The 22,138-nt window shown below is 46.3% G+C and overlaps 1 protein-coding gene across 3 annotated transcripts in view; it reads right to left on the bottom strand.

Annotated features, from left to right (window-relative positions):
- Positions 1-13,405, bottom strand: part of TICRR (TOPBP1 interacting checkpoint and replication regulator) — a 52,903-nt gene extending 39,498 nt beyond the window's left edge. For 2 of the 3 annotated variants that reach the window (XM_066238844.1, XM_066238846.1), the window contains exons 1-5: positions 12,475-13,405; positions 7,548-7,827; positions 6,006-6,247; positions 3,701-3,935; positions 2,674-2,803 (exon numbers count right to left, since the gene is read on the bottom strand). In XM_066238844.1, the coding sequence (XP_066094941.1) occupies positions 2,674-2,803; positions 3,701-3,935; positions 6,006-6,247; positions 7,548-7,827; positions 12,475-13,143 (1,556 nt within the window). In that variant the 5' untranslated portion in view covers positions 13,144-13,405. The remainder of the gene's footprint in view (positions 1-2,673; positions 2,804-3,700; positions 3,936-6,005; positions 6,248-7,547; positions 7,828-12,474) is intronic. The other variant, XM_066238845.1, reaches the window with a different exon arrangement.
- Between the last annotated feature and the right edge of the window lie 8,733 nt (positions 13,406-22,138).

Genomic DNA, 22,138 nt, shown 5'->3' with positions numbered 1-22,138 from the left:
TGGAGAGGAAAGAGGAGAACAAAGCTGAGAGGATTTAGACTCCAATGTGTTGTTAATATAATTTCTGAACTAGACTATATCCAGAATCAGACCTGTACAATGGTGGTCAACTGAGTTCAACAAAGGTACCACAGTAATTCAGTGAATAAAAATGGTCTTTTAACAAAAGAGTTGTAACAACTGGCTATCTTTGGGGAGAAGTAAACGTCCACTATATCAATAATATTTTGAATTTTGCCTGACCAGGCGATGGCGTAGTGGAGTGTCGGACTGGGATGCAGAGGACCCAGGTTCAAGACCCCGAGGTCGCCAGCTTGAGCACGGGTTCATCTGGTTTGAGCAAGGCTCACCAGCTTGGACCCAAGGTCGCTGGCCCTAGCAAGGGGTTACTCAGTCTGCTAAAGGCCCGTGGTCAAGGCACATATGAGAAAGCAATCAATGAACAACTAAGGTCTCACAACGAAAAACTGATGATTGATGCTTCTCATCTCTCTCCGTTCCTGTCTGTCTGTCCCTGTCTATCCCTCTCTCTGTCCCTGTAAAAACAAAACAAAACAAAAAACACCAAACAAAAAATATTTTGAATTTCTGCTTTTACATTTCTAATAGTTTATTTATGTCTTTTTAGAAACTGCTCAATCTTATTATAGATAACTTTGATTTCTCAAAGAATTATCTTATTTCTATCATTTGTTTTCTATTTGATTCATTTTTATTCTTATCTTTACTAGTGCCTTTGTTCTTTCATTTTTTGGTTTACTCTCCTGTACTGTTTTCTGTGTTGAACATTTAGCTAATTTTTATCTTAAATAGACTTTAGAGAGATAAGTGGGAAAGAGAGAGGGAGGGGGTGAAGGAGGGAGGAAGAGAAACATTAATCTGCTGTATGTGCCCTGACCTGGGATAAAACCCACAACTGTTGTTCATCTGAACAATGCTCCAACCAACCGAGCTATCTGGCCAGGGCTAGCTAATTGGTTTTTAATTTTTTTCTTTAAAAGATAGTCTAAGTCTATAAATTCTTTTAAGTATAAATTTAGCTGCATTATACAAGTTTGCTATTTTTCATTTTTAGAGATTACATTTTATTTTTCTAATTAATTTTTTCTAATTTTTTTTTTTTTATTTCTTTAATTTCTTTAAGCTGGAAACGGGGAGAGACAGTTAGACAAACTCCCGCATGCGCCCGACCAGGATCCACCTGGCACGCCCACCAGGGGCGATGCTCTGCCCCTCCGGGGCGTCGCTCTGTTGCCACCAGAGCCACTCTAGCACCCGGGCCATCCTTGCTCCAATGGAGCCTTGGCTGCGGGAGGGGAAGAGAGAGACAGAGAGGAAGGAGGGGGGGTGGAGAAGCAAATGGGCGCTTCTCCTATGTGCCCTGGCCGGGAATCGAACCCGGGTCCCCCGCATGCCAGGCCGACGCTCTACTGCTGAGCCAACCAGCCAGGGCCTTTTCTAATTTTTTTAAGGGGGTAAAATACCCACTTCACCTCACTACTTTTAAGTACATAGTTCACTGGTATTGAGTATATTCATCATGTTGTGCTACCATCACTCCCCCATCCATCTCCAGAACTCTCTTTAGCTTGTAAAACTGAAACTTTATACCCATTGAACAATACTCACCATTTGTAATTAGTTTTATTCTTTTTATTTTTGATAGGAGGGGAGACAGACTCCCATATGTACCCCCCCAACAGAGATCCACACTGCAAGCCCCCTATAGGTGATACTATGCTCGTCTATGACCACTGCTTAGCAACCGAGCTATTTTTAGCACCTGAGGTGGAGCCACCCTGAGGGGTGGGCAATTTGCTCAAACCAATCATCAAGCCATGGCTACAGGATGGGAAGAGAGGTGGGGGAAGTGGGGGTAGAATGGGGGGGAGAGGGAAGGGAGGGGAGAAGGGAAGAGGGAGAAGAGGAGGGAGAGAGGGGGAGAGAGGGAGGAAAGAGAGGGAGAGAAGAGGAGAGGAGGAGAGAAAAGGGGAAAAGGAGATGGGAAAAGGAGGAAAGGGGAGGGAGAGGAGAGGGGGAGAAGAGAGGGGGAGAGAAGGGGAGAGAGGGGAAAGCAGATGGTCACTTCTTCTGTGTACCCTGACTGAGAATTTAACCTGGGATATCCACACGTCTGGCTGATGCTCTACTACTGGCCAAATGGCCAGGGCCTATTTATTCATTTAACTTTGCAATTCATTTAATTCCAGTAGAAGTGGTTTTTAATATGATCCCAGTGGTTTTAATTTTGCTTCCCAGAATTCTTTTATTTATTTTTATTTTTTAACTTTACATTTTATTTGTTTCTTTTTTATTTTATTTATTGATTTTAGAAAGAGAGGAAGGGAGATAGAAACATCCATCTGTTCCTGTATGTGCCCTGACCGGGGATCGAACCAGCAATCTCTGCATATTGGGAAGATGCTCTAACCCACTGAGCTATCCGGGCAGGGCCAGAATTCTTTTTTTTAATTACAGGCGACATTCAATGTTATTTTGTATTGGTTTCAGGTATACAGCGTAGTGGTCAGACATTTTTATATAACTTACAAAGTCATCCCCTGCTAAGTCTAGTACCTACCTGTCATCACAGTTATGTAATTTGTTTTTAACATATTGAATTGTACTCATAAAATTAGCAATACCCAGAGGGGGAAAAAATAAAAGTTTTACCAAAATGACTCCATCAAATGTGAACTGGCGCCACTAAGATTAGAGAAGAGAAACCACCTCTCAGCGACAGCAGCTCTCCAGGGCACGGTGCGGCCGAGCTCCTGCTGGGCCCACTCTGGACAGGGAGGAGCTACAAGGGCCAGAGCAGACAGGGAATAAAGGAGGCATGAGAACCAAAGTGGAGAACGCCCACGCTTGCTCCTGCTGAGGACCCCCCTCCTTCTCACCAACGACACACCAAGCGGCAGCATTAACTACTTTCCTTCACCCGTACCAACTTGGACAGGCCTCTGTGTCTGAAAACTGCTCCTCCGGAAATGCACACCCAGGCCCAGGGCTTCTATGAGGGATGCTCCTTCCCTGTTGCTTCCTTCAAGTCTGTGCTCAAATACTGCTTTTTCAACAAGGCCTGTTCAAAACTGCACCCCTCCCACCCCTTAACATGCCCATTCCCTTTCTACTTTTATTATATAGCACTTATTGCTTTCAAATGTACTATATATAATATATAATTCCCTAATTTACTTTATTGTCTTGTCTCTCCTGATTAAATGGTCAGTTCCATGAGAACAGAGACCTTTGCCTATTTTGTTCACTGATGTATTCCCAATACCTAGATGAGTGCCTAACATGTAGCAGGCACTCAATAAATCTGTTGAATACATGGAAGAAATATCAAATTAATTTGATTTTTATCTACCTAGCTTAAGTAGCAATGCCACGAACTGGAAGGCAGACAGAATTACAACAGTATTCCGTGCAGTCCGCATGAAATATGTTACAAACTGGGCTTCATCAGAGGCCTCGGATTTCAAACTGGTTTCCCAGAGCCTTTGGCCTCCTCAGCAGTCCTTCAGGATTTCAATGAATAATGATGACTTAAATTGCCTGAAATACTACAGTTTGCTTTTACCTGTTTCTAACAGATATTGGGGTTCTCCTAATAGCACAGTGAAAAAATAATTCTGAAGCTGGAAGAGACTAAACCACTGCGCTGGGGTGTGTTAGTTGCCGGGTCAGAACTTACCAGAGGTCGCAGGATCTTCCAGTAAACTGTGAGGCTGAGTCAACACAACGTCCACCACCTCAGGAAAAAGGGAAGCTGTATCCTGGGGGCTTTCTGCCACAGCTGTTTGGAGAAGATGTCTTTGAAATTCAGCCTCCTCCATGCGGAAAACAGTGAGAATTGTAGCATTGGCAGAGAGGGGGGAAATAACTCCGGTGATGGGGGGCCAGCCTTCACCAGGGTCCACACTGACAACCTACACAAGAAGTTCTAGTTAGTCAAGAAGACTGTAGACATGTGTGTAAAGGAGAATGTAGCTCAGTAAAAGGCAATGATAGTTCCTCCCAACCATGATTAACGTTAAAAAATATGGAAGAGACTGACTTGATGGATATTAGTGCTAGAATAGAACTTACTGATCGTATAATCCTAACTCCTCAATTCACAAATAAGAAAAGCCTAAAGTCACCAGAAATACTTACTTACTAAGCATGTCTTGTAGGCTTACAACTTACTGAACCTTCCCAACCATTCTGAGGTAAAAATGATTATCATTCCCATTTTATAGAAGAAGACTGAGGCTGAGGAACAGGTAACATGTTTAAGGTCACTCAGTTAGTAAGAGGCAGAAGTGAAGTGGGTATGAATTCCAAACCCATGCTCCTAACCACAAGGCAATAGGGCCACTAAAGGAGATACTAGATCACATGGTTAGCAGCAGAGAGGGGACCTGAGCCAGATCACCTGACTCCCCTCTGGGTGCTCCTTCCATCAGAGCTCATAACTCTCAGAACACCTATTCAGATGACTGCTCAGGTTTGCTCTAGAATGTTTCCCAGTGGGATTCAGAAGATAGAAGCTTTCTGAGGTTATAAAGGCAAAAGACATGTAGCAAGGTAAGGGGCCCTGGCCAGCTGGCTCAGTGGTAATCAGTCTGGCATGTGGATGTCCCAGGTTCGATTCCCAGCCAGGGCACACAGGAGAAGCAACCATCTGCTTCTTCATCCCTCCACCCCCTTCTCTCTCTCTCTCTCTTCCCTTCCTGCAGCCATAGCTCGGCTGGAGCAAGTTGACCCCAGGCACTGAGGATGGCTCCATGGCCTTGTCTCAGGCACTAAAATAGCTCAGGTGCCGAGCAACAGCCCCAGATAGTCAGAGCATCGCCCCCTAGTGGGCACAACGGGTAGATACCGGTTGGCACATGCAGGAGTCTGTCTCTCTGCCTCCTAGCTTCTCACTTAAGGGGGGGGGGAGGTAAAGAATTTGCTAGTAGCTTAAAAATAACTATCACCTTTAATTGGATAGGCAGTCCTATTCAAAAGGCATTTCTAAGTTTGTGTGACTATTGGATACTATTATATTTTACAGTGTAGGGCTTTTAAAAAATGAAATGTATTTTTTTACACAAAAGGAACAAATACATATAGTAGTCCCCTCTATGTTCCAAGTCCCCCAGTGAATGCCTGAAACTGCACAGTACCACACACTATATACATGTTTTTTCTAATATATACACACCTATGATAAAGTTTAATTTATAAATTAGGACGATAAGAGATCAACAACAACAAACAATCAACAATATATTGTAAAAATAACCATGTGAATGCAGTTTGTCTCTCTCAAAATAGCTCACTGTACCATCCTTACCTAGTCATTTGAAGGAGGGCTTTCTGGCTTCTCTCTGGCATGTCTGAATTGTCACTGTCACCAGCCTTACACTTGGGGGACATTATTAAGTGAAATAGGGTCACTTGGACACAAGTCTTGTGATGTCAAAACAGTTAATCTGATAACCGAGATAGCTACTAAGCTAATATATACGGGCGGGCAATATATACACAGCGGGGACACACTGGGCAAAGGTACAATTCACGTCCCAGGCAGGCCCCCACAAGAATTTATCACGTCGCTCAGAACAGCTTGTAATTTAAAGGTCATAAAATTTATAAACTGTTTATTTCTGAAATTATCCATTTAATATTTCAGATGGCATTCAACTGTGGATTGGGGTGGGGGAAAACTGTCCCATCACTCACCCCCCTAGTATAATCATTGCACTGGCCCATGACCTTTTTTCTTATGTGCATATAAGTTAACTTATTTAACTTAGGGGGATTCCAGGCACATGTAATTTTATAAACTGTTTCTTAACTAATGAGCATTGTCATGCTGCTATAGTGTAGACACTATTATTTACAAAACCACCATCTGTTTCACTGAGACAATCTCATGTAGGGCAACCCTTGGTATTTCATAAACACTCTTGTTTCACTTTACCAGCGTGTTATTAGACAGAATGACTTAGTGCATGGATGATACCTACCAGATGTAATTCCTCAGCAGTCAGCCTGTTTACCAGCTGCTGAAATAATGTCCTTTGAGTTGATTTATTCCCCTCCGGACTGTGGAGCATCCAGCTATCAGTGCCCAAAGTGCCGCTCATTGGGAGAGACCAGTGGGTGGCTGTGCCCTTCAGAAAAATTCTGACTGGTCTCTGAAAATGTCTCTGATGCATGGCCAAGGGCTCCAGGATGACTGCCCATGGTTCTTGAATCTCTTTGCCTGCTAGAAAGAAAGACTATTAAAATTCTAATGTAATAAATAGTTACTAAAAATAGGTTTAATAGTAAGAAGAAAAATAAATAGATTGTCGGTCGAGATACTAGTATTGCCACTTAGTTCTCACTCAACCCTCATTCTACTGCCAACAGCAAGCTCATGTAGCTCGACAAAGTTGTCCACAAACAAAATTATTACAAGGGCACGACCTGAGGACAGAACTTCTCAGTAACTATGACATAGAAGTAAATATGCAAGCAATACTCACTACTTACAAAAATAAGACATCGTTTTTTAAATCCATAAAATATAACACATAGCATATCTTGTGAGATTTTTTTTTTTTAATTGAGAGGCAGGGAGGCAGACAGACAGACTCTTGCATGTGCCCTGACCAGGATCTACCCAGCAAGCATCCAACGGGCCAGTGCTCTGCTCACTGGGGGCCACTGCTCTGTTGCTCAACAACTGAGCTATTTTAGCACTTAAGGCAAGGCCATGGAGCCATCAGCAGCAGCCACGGCCAACTTGCTTGAACCATTCAAGCCATGGCTACAGGAATGGAAGAGAGAGAAAGAGAGAGAGAGAGAAGGGGAAGGGATGGAGAAGCAGATGGTCACTTCTCCTGTGTGCCCTGTTTGGGAATCAAACCCAGGACTTCCACACGCTGGGCCGATGCTCTACCACCAAGCCAACCAGCCAGGGCCAAGAAGATTAAATTTTAAAGACAAAATTACTTTAAAAAAACTACTCTTAAAATGTCCTTAAAGTGCACATAATGTATAACATAGTTTTATGTACACGTTTGTATACAATACTACTTCTGTGTGAATTCATAATAATTCAAAAGGAGATTACGGTATAGGAAATAATATTGTAAAGCAAATTTAAAAAGATTCCAACATGCTGGCTCTTTCTGGTAACAAGTACCACTTTCAGCTTCACTGGACTAATATGTTATTATTAATCATGTCTCTCCATGGTCTTTAATTTAGCAGTCTCTTCTATGAGGCAATGAAATTTTACCATCCATTTACTTGGGCATATTATCTTTGGGGAATATTATCTTTCCTTGCAAACAGTTGAGAAACTCTTTGAAATCATCCACTTGTTCTTTTTATACATGGACTGGCAGTCGTACTGTACCAGAGTTCAATCTTTCCTATGGTACCTCTGATTGTGCTTAGACATATTTAAATTACAAGCACTAATTGAGTGCCTGGGCTTCTGGAAATTCTAAAGAAGCTTGAAAGCCCAGGGCTGCCTTGAGGAACAGACCTCCCCGCCCCCAACATTATTTGCTTACCTTCAACAGGGAGAAATAATGTCCCTTCCATCCGTGGAAATGAGGCTTCATACTCAGGAGAATTATAGAGCAACCAGTTTAAGGTGGAATCGGTCGGCAGAGTTAAAATCCACGAGGAGAGGTGAGGTTCACTTGACAGCCGCTGTTCGCTGCCAAGCAGCGTTTTCCCAGCTTTTGTACAATCCTGGCTCCAAGTTTCTAGTGGAAAGACAGTGCCTCCTACGTGGTGGAGCAGTTCACACACTGTCCAGTACCCAACGTGGTCTGAGGACCCCCGCAACTAAAATAAAATTACAAAGAACCTCAAGTTATTCTAAATTAGGCATTAAGAAATAAAGCTAAGAGGATCAAGAGAAAGTTGATTTTTTTTTGGGTTAATTTTAATGGGGTGACATTGATAAATCAGGGTACATATGTTCAGAGAAAACAGCTCTAGGAGAAAGTTGATTTCTACACTGAAGGATCAAATGCCACAATTGATGTATTTGTGGAACCCAGCAGAGGTAATAATGGCCAGCATCCTATTACTATACAGCCCCAAAATATAATTACTACATAATATGCCTTCAAGAAAGTGTCCAGTTAGTGAAAATACTACTTTAATTCTATTTCCTTTCAAGAAACAGAAATGATGCAAATCACTGGGGATACATCATACAATGTTAAGAGTCAGAAGTGTCAGATCCAGGATGGCTGCAGAGTAGGTGGAAGCTGTACACATCTCCTCCCGGCACCAAACCGATTTACAGCCAAACTATAATCAACCTGAACGATCAGCTGAAGGGCAGCTGAACAGGGGTGTTCTATCCAAGAATTTACAGAAGCTACAGAGACTGGTAAGAGGGGCAGAGACGTGGAGAGGGTTGGCCCCTGCACTCAGGCGTGGAAGCTGAGAAGCCAGAGGGATATTTTGGCTGCAAAAGTCCTCCCTGAGGACCCCCAAACCAGGGCACCAGAGCCAGGAAGGGGAGCCAGCGTAGCACCTGGCAGTGAAAAGCAGCAGGGACTCCACCCACCTGGAAGAGGAGGGAGTCTGCTAACGGGCACCGAGCTCACCAGGGCTCTGGTAGAGGAAGGGCGACTCAGGGCATACAGAAGCCACAAAGAGAAAGTCTGGAGGTCGGCTACTGAGGTTCTAGTCCTGAGCCAACATCCCATATCGCCCTCAGGGGCCACCTTCCAGGGTCAGGCACTGCTATTCTTACAGCACCAGCTGGGGCACTGCACTAACCCGGTCCTCTAAATACTGATGACCGCCCTGCCAAACTCGAGTCCTGCAGAAAGGACAGTTGGCTACACCCAGCAGGAACATGAGGTACATTCCTTTTCTGAAGAAATTATAGGCAGACTCTCAGTCATTGAACAGTGTAGCTTTGGAAAGGGGGCCACTCTTTCCCCTCTCCCATGGGCCAGGCGGGCACCACCCCCAACAGAAGACTCCCTGTGAGGGTCTCCAGCCCTGTGGCTGTGGAGCTAAGGGGAGGCAGGCAGCTTGCTGCCCTCCCGCGCGGGCCGGCAACACCCCAGCGGAGGGCCGCCTTGACTTGAATTCCCAAATCCCACTGGCCCCGTCCTGCTGGGCTCAGTTCCACGGCTGGGGGGAAGGTGGCTTCTCTCAGAGCTGGGACATTCAGAGTGCCTCCCCTCAGAGGTTCCAGTTCCCGGCTCAGGCAGGCATGGCTACAGAGCTAAGGGGAGGAGTAACGCTCGCCTCCCTCCCGTGGCCCAGCCAGTGCCATCGCCAACCAAGGCTTTTGCCCAAGTACCAGTGGCCCCATTTTGCCGAGTCTGCTCCTGCAGCTGGCGGCAGCAACCTGAACCTGTGTGTGCCCCCCTGGAGGAGCTCGAGCTGGAGACTCTAACAGAGACTTAGTGGCATGGCCTGGATTAGGGGCCACGTTCTCCCCATGGAGTAACTGACCGCACTGCCTCCAAGTAGGGAACTCCTAGCCTCATCTTCCCGACCCCATCGCCCTGCCTTACCAAGCTTGAGCCCAATAAAAGGGTCTAAGGGTGTGGGCAGTTCAGACCCATTCTACAGCTTTTCTTCATAAGACTCTGGAGGGAGTCCGGGTCCAAAGTTTCAGGAAGCCCACCCTAGTCCAAAGCCTGGCTCTTACCACACACATCCAGGCCCAGTGCCACAAAAAGCGTATCCAGTAGCTGACAGGTAACCCAAGGCCAGTTACATACAATGTCTGACATCAACCTGCACCTGAGCCCTGGCCAGGAAGGCCCAAATCAATACAACCAGCTGTGGGCTTCAAATCACACCAGAGCTCAACCCACTAGCCACACAAACAGTACAGCCAAAGGGGGACTCTAGCAGACACCAGATCCTGCCGGGAACAACTCTGCCTCAGGGGGCAGTCCTTGAACAGTGGTTCAGAATCGCTGAATGAGGCTTATCCTTAGAGCCAGCCAGCCTGTGGGTTAACGCTATCCACGAACTGGCCAACAGCATTCAAGACTCAGCTACAATAAGAGAGAGCACGTAACACACACAAGAATCATTTTGGAGCATATAGCTCGGGTGATTTATAAGACTGAGCCATTGAGACCCACGAAACACCTACATCAGAAAGCCCTCATAACAAGCTTGGGAGTCAAAGCAATATGCTCCAACTCTGACCAGAGAGCTCAGTTGGTTAGAGCATCTACCTGAAGCAGAGGTTGCCAGGCCAATCCCAGGACAGGGCACATATAGGAACAAATTGATATTTCTCTCTCTCTCTCTTCCACCTTCCTCTCTCGCTAAAAATCAATAAATTTTTTTAAAAAATGCCCCAATGAAAGAACAAGAAAAATTTCTAGAAAAAGAATTAAATGAAATAGAAGCAACCAAAATACCAGATGCAGAGGTTAAAACAATGATTATAATGATGCTCAAGGAACTTAAAGAAAGAATGATCTCAATGAGAACTTACGCAAAGAGATAGTTAAGCATTAAAAAGGACATAGAAACCACAGCCTGACCAGGCAGTGGCGCAGTGAATAGAGCATCAGCATGGGATGCTAAGGACCCAAGTTCGAAACCCCAAGGTCGCCAGCTTGAATGCAGGGTCACTTCCTCTGCTGGAGTCCCCCAAGCATTCAATGAACTAAGGTGCCACAACAAAGAATTGATGCTTCTCGCCTGACCTGTGGTGGCGCAGTGGATAAAGCGTTGACCTGAAACCCTGGGCTTGCCTGGTCAAGGCACATATGGGAGTTGATGCTTCCTGCTCCTCCTCTGTTCTCTCTCTCTCTCTCTCTCTCCTCTCTCTAATAATAAAAATGAATAAATAAAAAAATTTTTAAAAAAATGATGCTTCTCATCTCATTTCCTTCCTGTCTGTCTGTCCCTATCTGTCCCTCTCTCTGTCTCTGTCACACACAAAAAAGGCATCGAGTAGCTGAATGGTTAGGAAAACATGGTCTATCTATATGCTTTCTACAAGAGACCCAACTCAGAACAAAAGTATATATAGTATTCATGGATTGAAAGAATTAACATCATTAAAATGTCCATAATGCCTGACCAGGCCATGGCACAGTGCATAGTGTTGACCTGGGACACTGAGGACCCAGGTTCGAAACCCCGAGGTCACTGGCTTGAGCACGGGATTGCCAGCTTGGGCGTGGGATCATAGACATGACCCCTTGGTCGCTGGCTTGAGTCCAATGGTCGGGGCTTGAAGCCCAAGGTTGCTGGCTTGAGCGAGGGGTCATTGGCTCAGCTGGGGCTCCCTGGTCAAGGCACATATGAGAAAGGAATCAATGAACAACGAAGGTATCACAACTATGAGTTGACGCTTCTCATCTCTCTCTCTTCCTGTCTGTTTGTCCCTCTCTCTGTCTCTGTCACTAAATAAATAAATAAATAAATAAGGGCCAAACTGACGTCCCACGTGACTAAGACCAAACAAGCAGTCAGATCTATCCACCAACTAGACTATGCTTCAGAATGCTGAGATATGGTCATGTGTAGGAAATATAAAGTCTGGGAAGGCAGATAGGACCCAAATAGTGATGGATCTTCAAGCATTTGTGGTAGGCAGTAGACAAACTAGAGCGGATCAAGGACCACAGGCCAGGCAGGAAGGTGACCACAGTGAAAATTCCCGGATGCCTATCAAAGGGGAAAACAAGGACCTCTTCCCCAGGGTAATCTTTCCTGCCCTGGCATGTCACTAGCTATGTGGTAGACCCCGTTGGAGGTGGAACAAGGGGCAGAAGAGTGGCCTCATGCGACTCCTTTGCGGGTCCAGTGTGTGACCACTCCCCTAAACATTAACCCTTAGGGATATCATCTAGACCTCCATTGCGTATGGGCTCCAGGCCTCAAAAAGCAGCAAAACCAGACAAGCCAGCCATGGCTGACCTTAGCACCAGCTGTATTGACTAACGACCTCCAGTCCTGGTGCAATCAGTGGAGATTACCACCCTGAAAGAACACACCTGGAAAGCTGAAGAATATTCTATTGAGATCCTCCCCTGAAATCCCCACCCTTAAAAGCCCTTAAGACGGGAGGACTCAGCCAGCGGTTCTACCTCCAGGAGCGCTCCCCCGCTTTCTCCCCCCTCCCTGGTTCATTTACCTTTCTCTCCCCTACGCTCCAAGGGCCCCTGCTTTTGGTCTCTGTCACTTGTTTCCTGGACCCATTTCTTCTACGTCTGTTACTTTCTAAATAAACTTTCTCTTATAGTTCGTCTTGGCTCTGAATTCTTTCTTGGCCTGAATTCAAATACCAAGGTTGCTGAACCAAAGCCGGGTCTGACTACCTGGATAACACCTGGTGCCTTTCCGCAGCTGCCGACATTCTGACTTAGTAGATAACCCAGAAGCTTCCCGTTTTACTATTTAGATTGTCCTTTTGCAGACGCTGCCCGGTCTGGTTAGCCATGAGAGCACCCCGCAATAAATCCGAGTTCCTGATCACCTCACCTTGGACCTCTCGGTGGTATCCACCCAGTACAAGGTGACTTTTCGGGCGGTCATGACTTCCTGGACCCTCTTGGGCAGCAACTTCTCCATCACCTGCTTAGGAGTGAGCAGCGGGTCCTGGGCCTGGGCCTGGGCCTCGCAGCCAGACACGAACTGCAGCAGCTCCCTTTGCGAATGGGGGCAAGGGGCCAGCAGGAAGATGGCGTTCCCGAAGCCCCCGAGCGCAGTCTCGGCCTCCTGGGCCTCGCTCTCCACGTCCAGCAGTCTTCTGCCGCTGCTGCGCAGGACCGGCTTGGTGGGCGACGTGATCTCGGGCCGGTCCCACTGGTAGTCCAGCAGTGTCTCCATCAGGGCGCTGTGCGTGTGGGTGGCCCTTGGCGCGGGGCCTGGCAGGTGGGCGCCGGGACCGCCATCCCCGAGCCTGGCCTCCAGCTCCTCCTCAAAGTCCTCCCAGGAGTGGGACCCCAGCTCGCGGAAGTCAGACACGCGGGAGGGCTGGCTCCGCGCCCCCTGCGAGTTGAAGAACCGGAAGGCCCAGCGGACCCTAGTAAGGCCAAATCGGCAGCTGAGGTAGATGAGGAGGCGCAGGGCAGCCCGCCGGACCGGACTCTGGTCAGCGGCTCCGCCCGCGGAGTCCAGCAGCATCATTACGTTGTGACAGCAGGCCATGTCGGCCGCGCTACCGCCCTTGGGTTCGGGTTCTGCCCTGGACCCCGGCTTCAGGGAACGAACGCCATTCACTTCTCCTAGGGAGCCTGCTCAAAAGGCTCCCGCGCTCTCCAGGAAACATTACCATTGGCGGAGCCAGCCCCCAGCTCTAGCTCCTATTGGCCCCTGTCTTACGTAACTTACGGGAGCGACAGCCCTCCTTGGCGTTGATTGGAAGGGCATTGGGGAAAAAACTTTGCTCTATTGGCGGAAAGCGTGTCCGTGGGCGGGGCCTTGTGTTCTGGAAAAAACTTAACGTTGATTGGCCTGCGCCTTCGTTTTAAAATTTAAAGAGGTGTGTCTGTAAAATTGCCCTTCTGGGAAGGTGTGTATTTGGGCGATTGTGGGCAGATGTGGCTGCGGACAGCTAGGAGATAGATGTTCACTAGGTCCTTGAAAACAGCACGGGGACGGAATTTGGGATGGTTTGAATCCAGCTGGGCTGAAGCCACCCTAGACTTTCAATGGACTATAATTCGATGTGAAGACTTTAATTTTCTGTAACTTAAGTTATTAAAAATTAAAAGTTCACTCCCTTTGTCCCGGTTAACTTACGAGTTTTTTTGAAGAAGGTAATCAGATCCAAATAAAAGGTATATGTACATCATAGAGTTTAACTTGAACATAATTGGAAACAGCTCCAATAGGTATGGTACCCAAAAGGAAGGAACGTCGTGAAGCTTTTTAAAATAATATTTTTATTGTAATGTTAAATTGAAAAAAAAAAAGACTACAAACAGCACATACAGTGAGATCCCCAAACTTTCTATCCATATGTATATTTTTAAACTGTTAAGCTAATGCTGTGAACAAAACTTGTCTGCAGTTGTCTGGGTATGAGATTATGGTGATTTTTAAATTTTTTAATTTTATACTTTCTGAATTTTTTAAGTTTTTCACAATTCTGTATTTCTATATTATCTTTAACAGTGGTGGGGGGATATTCTTAATGAATAGAAGGAATCTTCTTGTTGCAAATAGAAGAATCCTCAGTTTTAGAAATGGTTGTGACTTTTGGTGGGAGCAGTACCTATTATCGGTTGTAACAGCAGAGAAGAATTTAAACTCTCTAGCTAGGACTGGTTGCCTTTACGTTTCCGTCCACTACTGAAAGTCTCTGTGTCAATTGCTTCAAGAAAGGCCACCAAATCATGCTTTCCTGACTGGCCAACACCCAGGGCCACCCACACTCATAACATCCTAAAGGACATACTGCTACTAGTGGAACTGACCAGAGTTTATGTGGCCCAACAAGTGGACCCTATGCAACAGGGAGATGAGACTGCTGGATGTGCAGAATGAAATACATGAATGAATAAACTAAACTAACATTTTCTGATCCACCCATTGTGATTTTAGAGCAACACACATTTGTTAGTCTTAATGTGTCAGGGACTTGCTAAAAACATCCACACCTGTTGTATTATTTATCATTCATTCAACAAATAATTATTACAGGGAACAAAACAGATAATCATCCCTCCCCTTGGGGAGCTTACTTCCCAGTAAGGGAGCCAAACAATAAACAAAATAAGTACAATATAGAATATGTTAGGTGGTGATAAGGGCTTTGGAGAAAGTCAGAAAAAGAGGATGAGTGTGTAGGAGTATGCACTTCCAAGTAGGATAGTCAGGGAGGCCACACTGAGGTGACAAATAGTTCAATAAAGACAACTGAACATAAGGGGGAGAGCCCTATGGATTTCTAGGGGAAGAGGGTTCCAGGAAGAGGGAACAGCAAGTGCGAAAGCCATTAGACAAGAGTTTGTTTTCTTGTTATCCCGGCTAACTTCTTCTTTTTGTGTGTGTGACAGAGACAGGGGGGGGGGGGGGGGGGGGGAGGACACAAATAGAAAGGGAGAGAGATGAGAAGCATCGATTCTTCATTGCGGCTCCTTAGTTGTTCATTGATTGCTTTCTCGTATGTGCCTTGACTAGGGGGCTACAGCAGATCCCTTGCTCAAGCCAGCAACCTTGGGTTCAAGCTGGTGAGCTGTGCTCAAACCAGATGAGCCCAAGCTCAAGCCAGCAACCTCGGGGTTTTGAACCTGGGTCCTCTGTATTCCAGTCTGATGCTCTATCCATTGTGCCATCACCTAGTCAGGCTCCCAGCTTAACTTCTTAAGAGTTATTAAATTCATTATTTTACAAAGAGAGGAAAGGGAGACTCACAGTAATTAAGAATCTCCTCCATGATTTCATATACAGCAAAACCACAAATGGAATCAAAGTCACATTCCAAAAAGCAGGTCTAGATCGCTAGACCCAATACTTGCAGCCTAGATCGAAACAAAACAGCTTCATAAGGAGAGACTCAACACTTGAAAGAGTAAAGCTAGTTTAAAACAATGACTAGAATGGGGCTATTCAATCTCCATTTCTTCTCTGTCCCCATGGCAACAATCTCCCTTAAAGGTTGTTTGTTAAATATTTGTTTTCCTTTCCCTCCCTCTCTTCTACCCTTTTATTTAGTTAAAAAAGTTATTGCCTATCTGCCTACTGTTAAGGGCAGTGAGGGATAGATGTAAAGGAAGAATAAGCCTTAATATACTACTTACATAAATTAGGGGATATTTCAAAATGAATTTGAAGCAATTAAAAAAAAGAAGCATTTGTTTTTTATTAAACAAGAACATCACAAAAGCAAATGACAAGCCAAAGAAAGTTATTTGATTATGCAAATGAGAAGCAAAACTAACTTTTATTTCATTAGTGAAATTGTACTATACAAAAGCCTGAAAGTACTGGAGTATCTACACGTCCCCTGATACCCTAATTTTTGTGAGCAGTGTATTTTTCCCTAGAAGGAATTAAGAGTAACAATACCCAAAATGCATTAGTGACTAGTTCAATGCAAAACCCAATAAACCGAATGTTTAATATTGCCAAAGGGCCCTGGCCAGTTGGTTCAGTGGACAGAGCATTGGCCCTGACTGCAGATGTCCTAGGTTCAATCCCTGGTCAGGGCACACATGTAAAGCAACCATCTGCTTCTCTTCCCCTCCCTCTACCCATCCCCTTCTCTCCCTCTTTCCCTCCTGCAGCCAGTGGCTCCATCGGTTTGAGCATCGGCCAGGCCACGGTTGGATCCTGGTTGAGGTGCATACAGGGGTCTGTCTATCTCCCTTCCTCTCACATAAAATAATATAAAATAAAATAAAATAAAACAAAATATTGCCAAAGGAAGGAACCATTCAAAATGAAACCATCACAGTGAGTTAGAGTGGCCAGATGTGCCACCCTCACTGCAGACTGGAAAGGATCAGAGTGTAGAAGAGCATTTTATCATGGGTGGAAGATCCAGATGCCTTTAGGACACTGACAGGTAAAGGAAATGGGTATTAGTGAGAAACGGAAAATGGAGGGGAAGGGAGCTGTGGGCCATAGTTTTTCTTTTTCTTTTCCTGGAGTTTGACTGGACTGGAGTGATTCTCGTCTAAAAGTTTTCTGTCTTGCTAGTCTGCCCCTTTCCTGGTCTTTTGACTAGAGCATTCTTTTCTTGGGCCTTTTCTTTTTGCCAGAATTAATTGGTGAGTGTATTGGGTAGCCAGCTTTTCCAGAATCCAGTCAGAATATAAAAGGCAAAAACAAACTAAACAAGAAACCTCAGGAAACTCACTCCATGTGGCCCTTGAGGGCTCAAGATCCCCAACCAGTCTGTTGCTTCTTTAATCTCTTTTTTCTTTTTCTATTCTTTTTTTTTTTTTTTTGTGAGAGGAGGGGAGATAGTGAGACAGACTGCCACATGTGCCCTGACTGAGATCCACCTGGCAACCCCTGTCTGGGGCTGATGCTCAAATCAGTCAAGCTATCCTCAGCTCCTGGGGCCAACACTTGGACCCCTGGCTATGAGAGGGGGAGAGGGAGGGGAAGAGAAGAAGATGGTCACTTCTCATGTGTGCCCTGACTGGGGACTAAACCTGGGACATCCACACACCAGGCTGGCTGACACTCTATCCACTCAGTGGGAAGAGTAGGAATAAATGAAAGTATCCACTCCATTTTGTCTGGAACCAGAAGTCAGAGTCCTTGTTTTTATTGTAACTATTCAAGCTATCTCTTTAAGAGTTCACTTCATTTTCTAAACAGTGGGTTCTGAGAGGGCAAGAACTGTGCTTTATCTGTCTTTGTATTTTTTGTGCCTAACAAAGTAGCAATAAATTATTTTTTAATTGAATTGTGGTGATGTTATCAAGCATTTCTTTCCCAGAAGTTTAGATTTCGTGCAGATAAAGATAACTCACCACAAGAGGGCAGTAGCAGCCACCCTTTACTAAAAGGCTCCGATGTTCACTGTCCCACTCACTATGAAACCTTCCCCAGAACTGCTTGTCCTTAGTTTAAGTGAGAAAAGCAGACCTCTGGGAACTTATTCTAGTTGAGCTTCCCAGGGAAAAAAAAGTCCTTGCGGGTTGACAAGGCTGCACCTGTAGTACATGGGTCCCATTCTTTCGGGGAAAAAAAATGCTTCCCCTCTCTCGCTATAAAGGAAAGGAAAGACTCATATTTCCAGCACCTTAATGGGACAGTCATTATTCCGTGCACTCCTCACAGTAATTCTGCAGGCAGGCATTATATCCTCTCTTTTACAGGTGAGAAAACCAAGGCTCAGAGGGCATCTCACAGCTAGTAAGAGGGAAAGCTAAGCTCTGCATTGCTTCTCCCAAGAGATGTGAGGACAGCCTCCTCCCCGTGACGTGACGGAGCAGACAGAAGAAACTTCATGGGCAGTGCAGGGCCAGGCTAGGCCAGCTCCACACCCGGCAAGCCTCTGAACCCTGCGTAAGTCCCTGTATCCCTCATCTTTCTTCAATTGGGTGATAACCTACCCTGCTTTTAAAAGCTGTGTAGTTAGTTTAAGGGCCAGGACCAGCTACACAACCTGCTGGGCCCAGGGCAAAGTGAAAACATGAGATGCCTTGTTAAAAAAATTTGTAAATGTCAGCAGACCGTTGACTCTAGTAGGGAAATGAGAGAAATAATGAAATCGTAATAGTCTCACTCTTGGGGCACTTACCTTTCTGGTGTTGTTTTGCACTCTGTGTGTTTTTATCTCTATAATGAGAATTCTGGAGTTAACCAGTAGTTTAGTGAGGTTTTTCTTAGTTTTTTATTTATCTGAGAGAGAAATGGAAAGAGGAAAGGGGAGAGAGAGATAGGGAGGAGAATGAGAAGCATCAACTCATAGTTGTAGCCCCTTAGTTGTTCATTGATTGCCTTCTCATATGTGCCTTGAACAGAGGGCTCCAGCTGAGCCAGTGACCCCTTGCTCAAGCCAGCGACCTTGGGCTCAAGCCAGCAACCTTTGGGCTCAAGTCAGTGACCTGAGGATCATGTTAATGATCCCCCGCTCAAGCCATGAACCCCATGCTCAAGCTGATGACTTTAGAGTTTTGAACCAGGGACCTCAGTGTTCCGGGTCAATGCTTCATCCACTGCACCACCACTGGTCGCTCTTAACCCTGGTTAAGCATGAGAAGCAGTCAGAGACTTTAAATAACACCCAAAGCTGGCCTCAACCCCAAAGATTCTAACTGAACTAAATGGGCACATGAGTCAACTCTTTCCCATTCTAGGACTCTGGTTTCTGTTTGAAGGGGATGATGACAATGAGGATGTCCTTCCCCTCCTTTGAAAAGGCAGCTGAGGTATCTAGACAATGCCAGTTCCAGCTGGGTAAGGGGTCTTGAGGTCTCCGTTTGGGAGATTTTTACTGATACAAGGAATATGTGTTGTTGGTGGCCCTGGCTAAGGGGCAGGTCTTGTGGAGACATTGTCTCTCCTCCACCACAGCCATTGGCCAAGCACCCATTCTGCCCAAGGTTCCAGTATTCCACTGTTACCTGGCAACCCCTGAGGAAAGCTATCCATTTGTGGCAGTATTTTTTTTCTTTTACTTTTTTTTATTTTTTATTTTTATTTTTTTTGTATTTTTCTGAAACTGGAAACGGGGAGAGACAGTCAGACAGACTCCCGCATGCGCCCGACCGGGATCCACCCGGCACGCCCACCAGGGGCGACGCTCTGCCCACCAGGGGGCGATGCTCTGCCCCTCCGGGGCGTCGCTCTGCCGTGACCAGAGCCACTCTAGCGCCTGGGGCAGAGGCCAAGGAGCCATTCCCAGCGCCCGGGCCATCTTTGCTCCAATGGAGCCTTGGCTGCGGGAGGGGAAGAGAGAGACAGAGAGGAAGGAGGGGGGGGGTGGAGAAGCAAATGGGCGCTTCTCCTATGTGCCCTGGCCGGGAATCGAACCCGGGTCCCCCGCACGCCAAGCCGACACTCTACCTTTGAGCCAACCGGCCAGGGCCGCTTTTACTTTTTTTTAATTCTTAAAAATTTACAGTGTGTCCATAAAGTCATGGTGCACTTTTGACCCAGTCGCAGGAAAGCAACAAAAGACAATAGAAATGTGAAATCTGCACCAAATAAAAGGAAAACCCTCCCAGTTTCTGTAGGATGATGTGGCAGCATGTGCGCATGCGCAGATGATGACGTAACACCGTGTATACAGCGGAGCAGCCCACGGCCATGCCAGTCGAGATGTGGATGGTACAGAGGAAAGTTCAGTGTGTTCTGTGGCCCGCTAAATTCGAATCCGTGACCAAAGTGCAACGTGATATCGGCGCGTTTATAACGAAGCGCCACCACATAGGAATAACATTACTCGGTAGGATAAGCAGTTGAAGGAAACCGGCAGTTTGGTGGAGAAACCCTGTTCTGGTAGGCCATCAGTCAGTGACGAGTCTGTAGAGGCTATAAGGGATAGCTACCTAAGGAGCCCTAAAAAATCTGTGCGTGAGCCCACATCGAACTGCACTGAATAGGTATGAAACTGGGAGAGTTTTCCTTTTATTTGGTGCAGATTTCACATTTCTATCGTCTTTTGTTGCTTTCCTGTGACTGGTCAAAAGTGCACCATGACTTTACGGACATACTGTATTGATTGATGAGAAAGAGAGAGAGAAATAGAGAGAAACATCAATTTGTTGTTCAACTGAGTTGTACATTCATTGGCTGCTTCTTGTGTGTGTCCTGACCAGGGATCACAAACCTGGCATGTCGGGATGATGCCCTAACCAAGGCCCTTTGTGGCGGTATTTCAGGGCACAAAGAGACAGGAGTGGCTCCTCCGCCCTCCTGGGAACTGCCAGCTTGCATAGATTCCTTAATCAAACCACAGCCATGCGCGAGAAAGCTGTTTGGAGAAATAAGCAGAAAGGAAAATAGCATTTATTACACACTTTTGGAGTATTTGGCATTGTACTAGGAGCATTTGTATTTAATCTTCCCTAAACTCTTCTGAGTATTATTTTTAACCCTTATTTTTACAGCTCAGAAAGGTTAAGTAAGTTGTTGCATATCACACAGCTGACTGGTCCTTCTGCTTCCTGGAGGGGCAGGGCTGTGATTCAAAGCCGTAGACCTAAATGCAGGGGTAAGGCGGAATGGTGCTTGCCTCACCCCTACCCCGCCATTTCTCTGAACCCTGCTAGCCTGAGGCCTAGGACCCTACTCTCTGTTCTCACCCCCTTTCATTCCCACCCAGCAGTGCTCCCTGGGTAAACCACATCTGAGGGCCAGAACAAGCCCAGAGCCTACAAGACTGCCCCTCCCCTTTCTACCTGAGAGAGCCAAGCCATGGCTGAAGCCAGTGAAGCATGGCCCAGGGCTGCCTTATCAGGACAGTGCGGAGCCCGGAAAACCCCTGTGGGAATGGTCTGGAACACTGGGTCCATTCACTGATGTGGGAACCCAAGGACGAAAGGAGGGTCCCCTGGGGAGGAGGCCCAGGCTCCGGGAGGGAGCCCCTCAGGAGATGCAGCTGAGGCAGATGGGGCCCTGGCTGCTGAGCTGGGCTGAAACTCCTGATAAGATCAAACTCCTTCTCTGAAGCCAGTTGTGCTGCAAAGAACCTAGTTCTGGTATATGAACTGGCACTGTGACCACCACCCCTGCTACCTGCCCAAGAAGGAAGAGCCTCACTTTTAAGGAAGACGCTCAAATTCCCCTTACTACACTCAGAGGGACTTGGAGAGGCTCAGAGAAGCCATGGGGTCATGGGTGGATGGGTAGGAAGCAATAGAGACCCCAGATGGTATTTTGGAGGCGGGGGGGGGGGCAGGGGTGCTACAGCCTCCATGGCCAGAGCAGAAGGGAGAGATGGAGGGAATCTTGAGGCTCCACCCCATCCCTGGAATTCACCTGCCCCTTTAGGAGAATAAACCTGCAGTTTCACAGCCCCAAGCTGAGCTAAGCCAGGGAGGCCTGGACCAGCTAAAAGGAGTCACGAGGAAATAATTTCTCTCTCACCAGGAATCTCAGGGCTGCCAAGTGATTTGGGGGTGAAGGCCTGGGGAATTACCCTTAATTTATTCCTCAGAAGCGCAAGGGCAGATGGAAAACATTTTGTAAGATGAAGCCGCAATATGGGATGATGAAACAGTTCTGGAGATGGATGGTGGTGATGGCTGCCCGGCAATGTGAACATACTTAATGCCATAGAAGTGTCCACTTTAAAATTGTTAACATGGTGGCCCTGGCCAGTTGGCTTAGTGGTAGAGCATGGGCTTGGTGTGTGGATGTCCCGGGTTTGATTCCTGGTCAGGGCACACAGGAGAAGTGACCATCTGATTCTCCACCCCCCTCTTTCCTCCTTCTCTCTCTCTCTCTGTCTTTCTCTCTCTTCCTCTCCCACATCCATGGCTCAATTGGTTCAAGCATATCAGCTCCAGGCACTGAGGATGGCTCTTTGGAACCTCTGCCTCAGGCACTAAAAAATAGCTTGGTTGTGAGCATGGCCCCAGATGGGCAGAGCATCGGCCCCAGAGGGTTTGCCTGGTGGATCCTGGTCAGGGAACATGTGGAAGTCTGTCTCTTTATCAGCCCTCCTCTCACTTGGAAAAAGAAAAAAAAATTGTTGTCTTTTGTTTGTTTTGGGTTTTTTTTGACAGGGACA

This window comes from Saccopteryx bilineata, chromosome 7 (genome assembly GCF_036850765.1).
Source record: "Saccopteryx bilineata isolate mSacBil1 chromosome 7, mSacBil1_pri_phased_curated, whole genome shotgun sequence".
Lineage (NCBI taxonomy): Eukaryota > Metazoa > Chordata > Mammalia > Chiroptera > Emballonuridae > Saccopteryx > Saccopteryx bilineata.
Note: the sequence above shows the minus strand (reverse complement) of the source record. Positions and strands in the feature narration are given on the sequence as shown.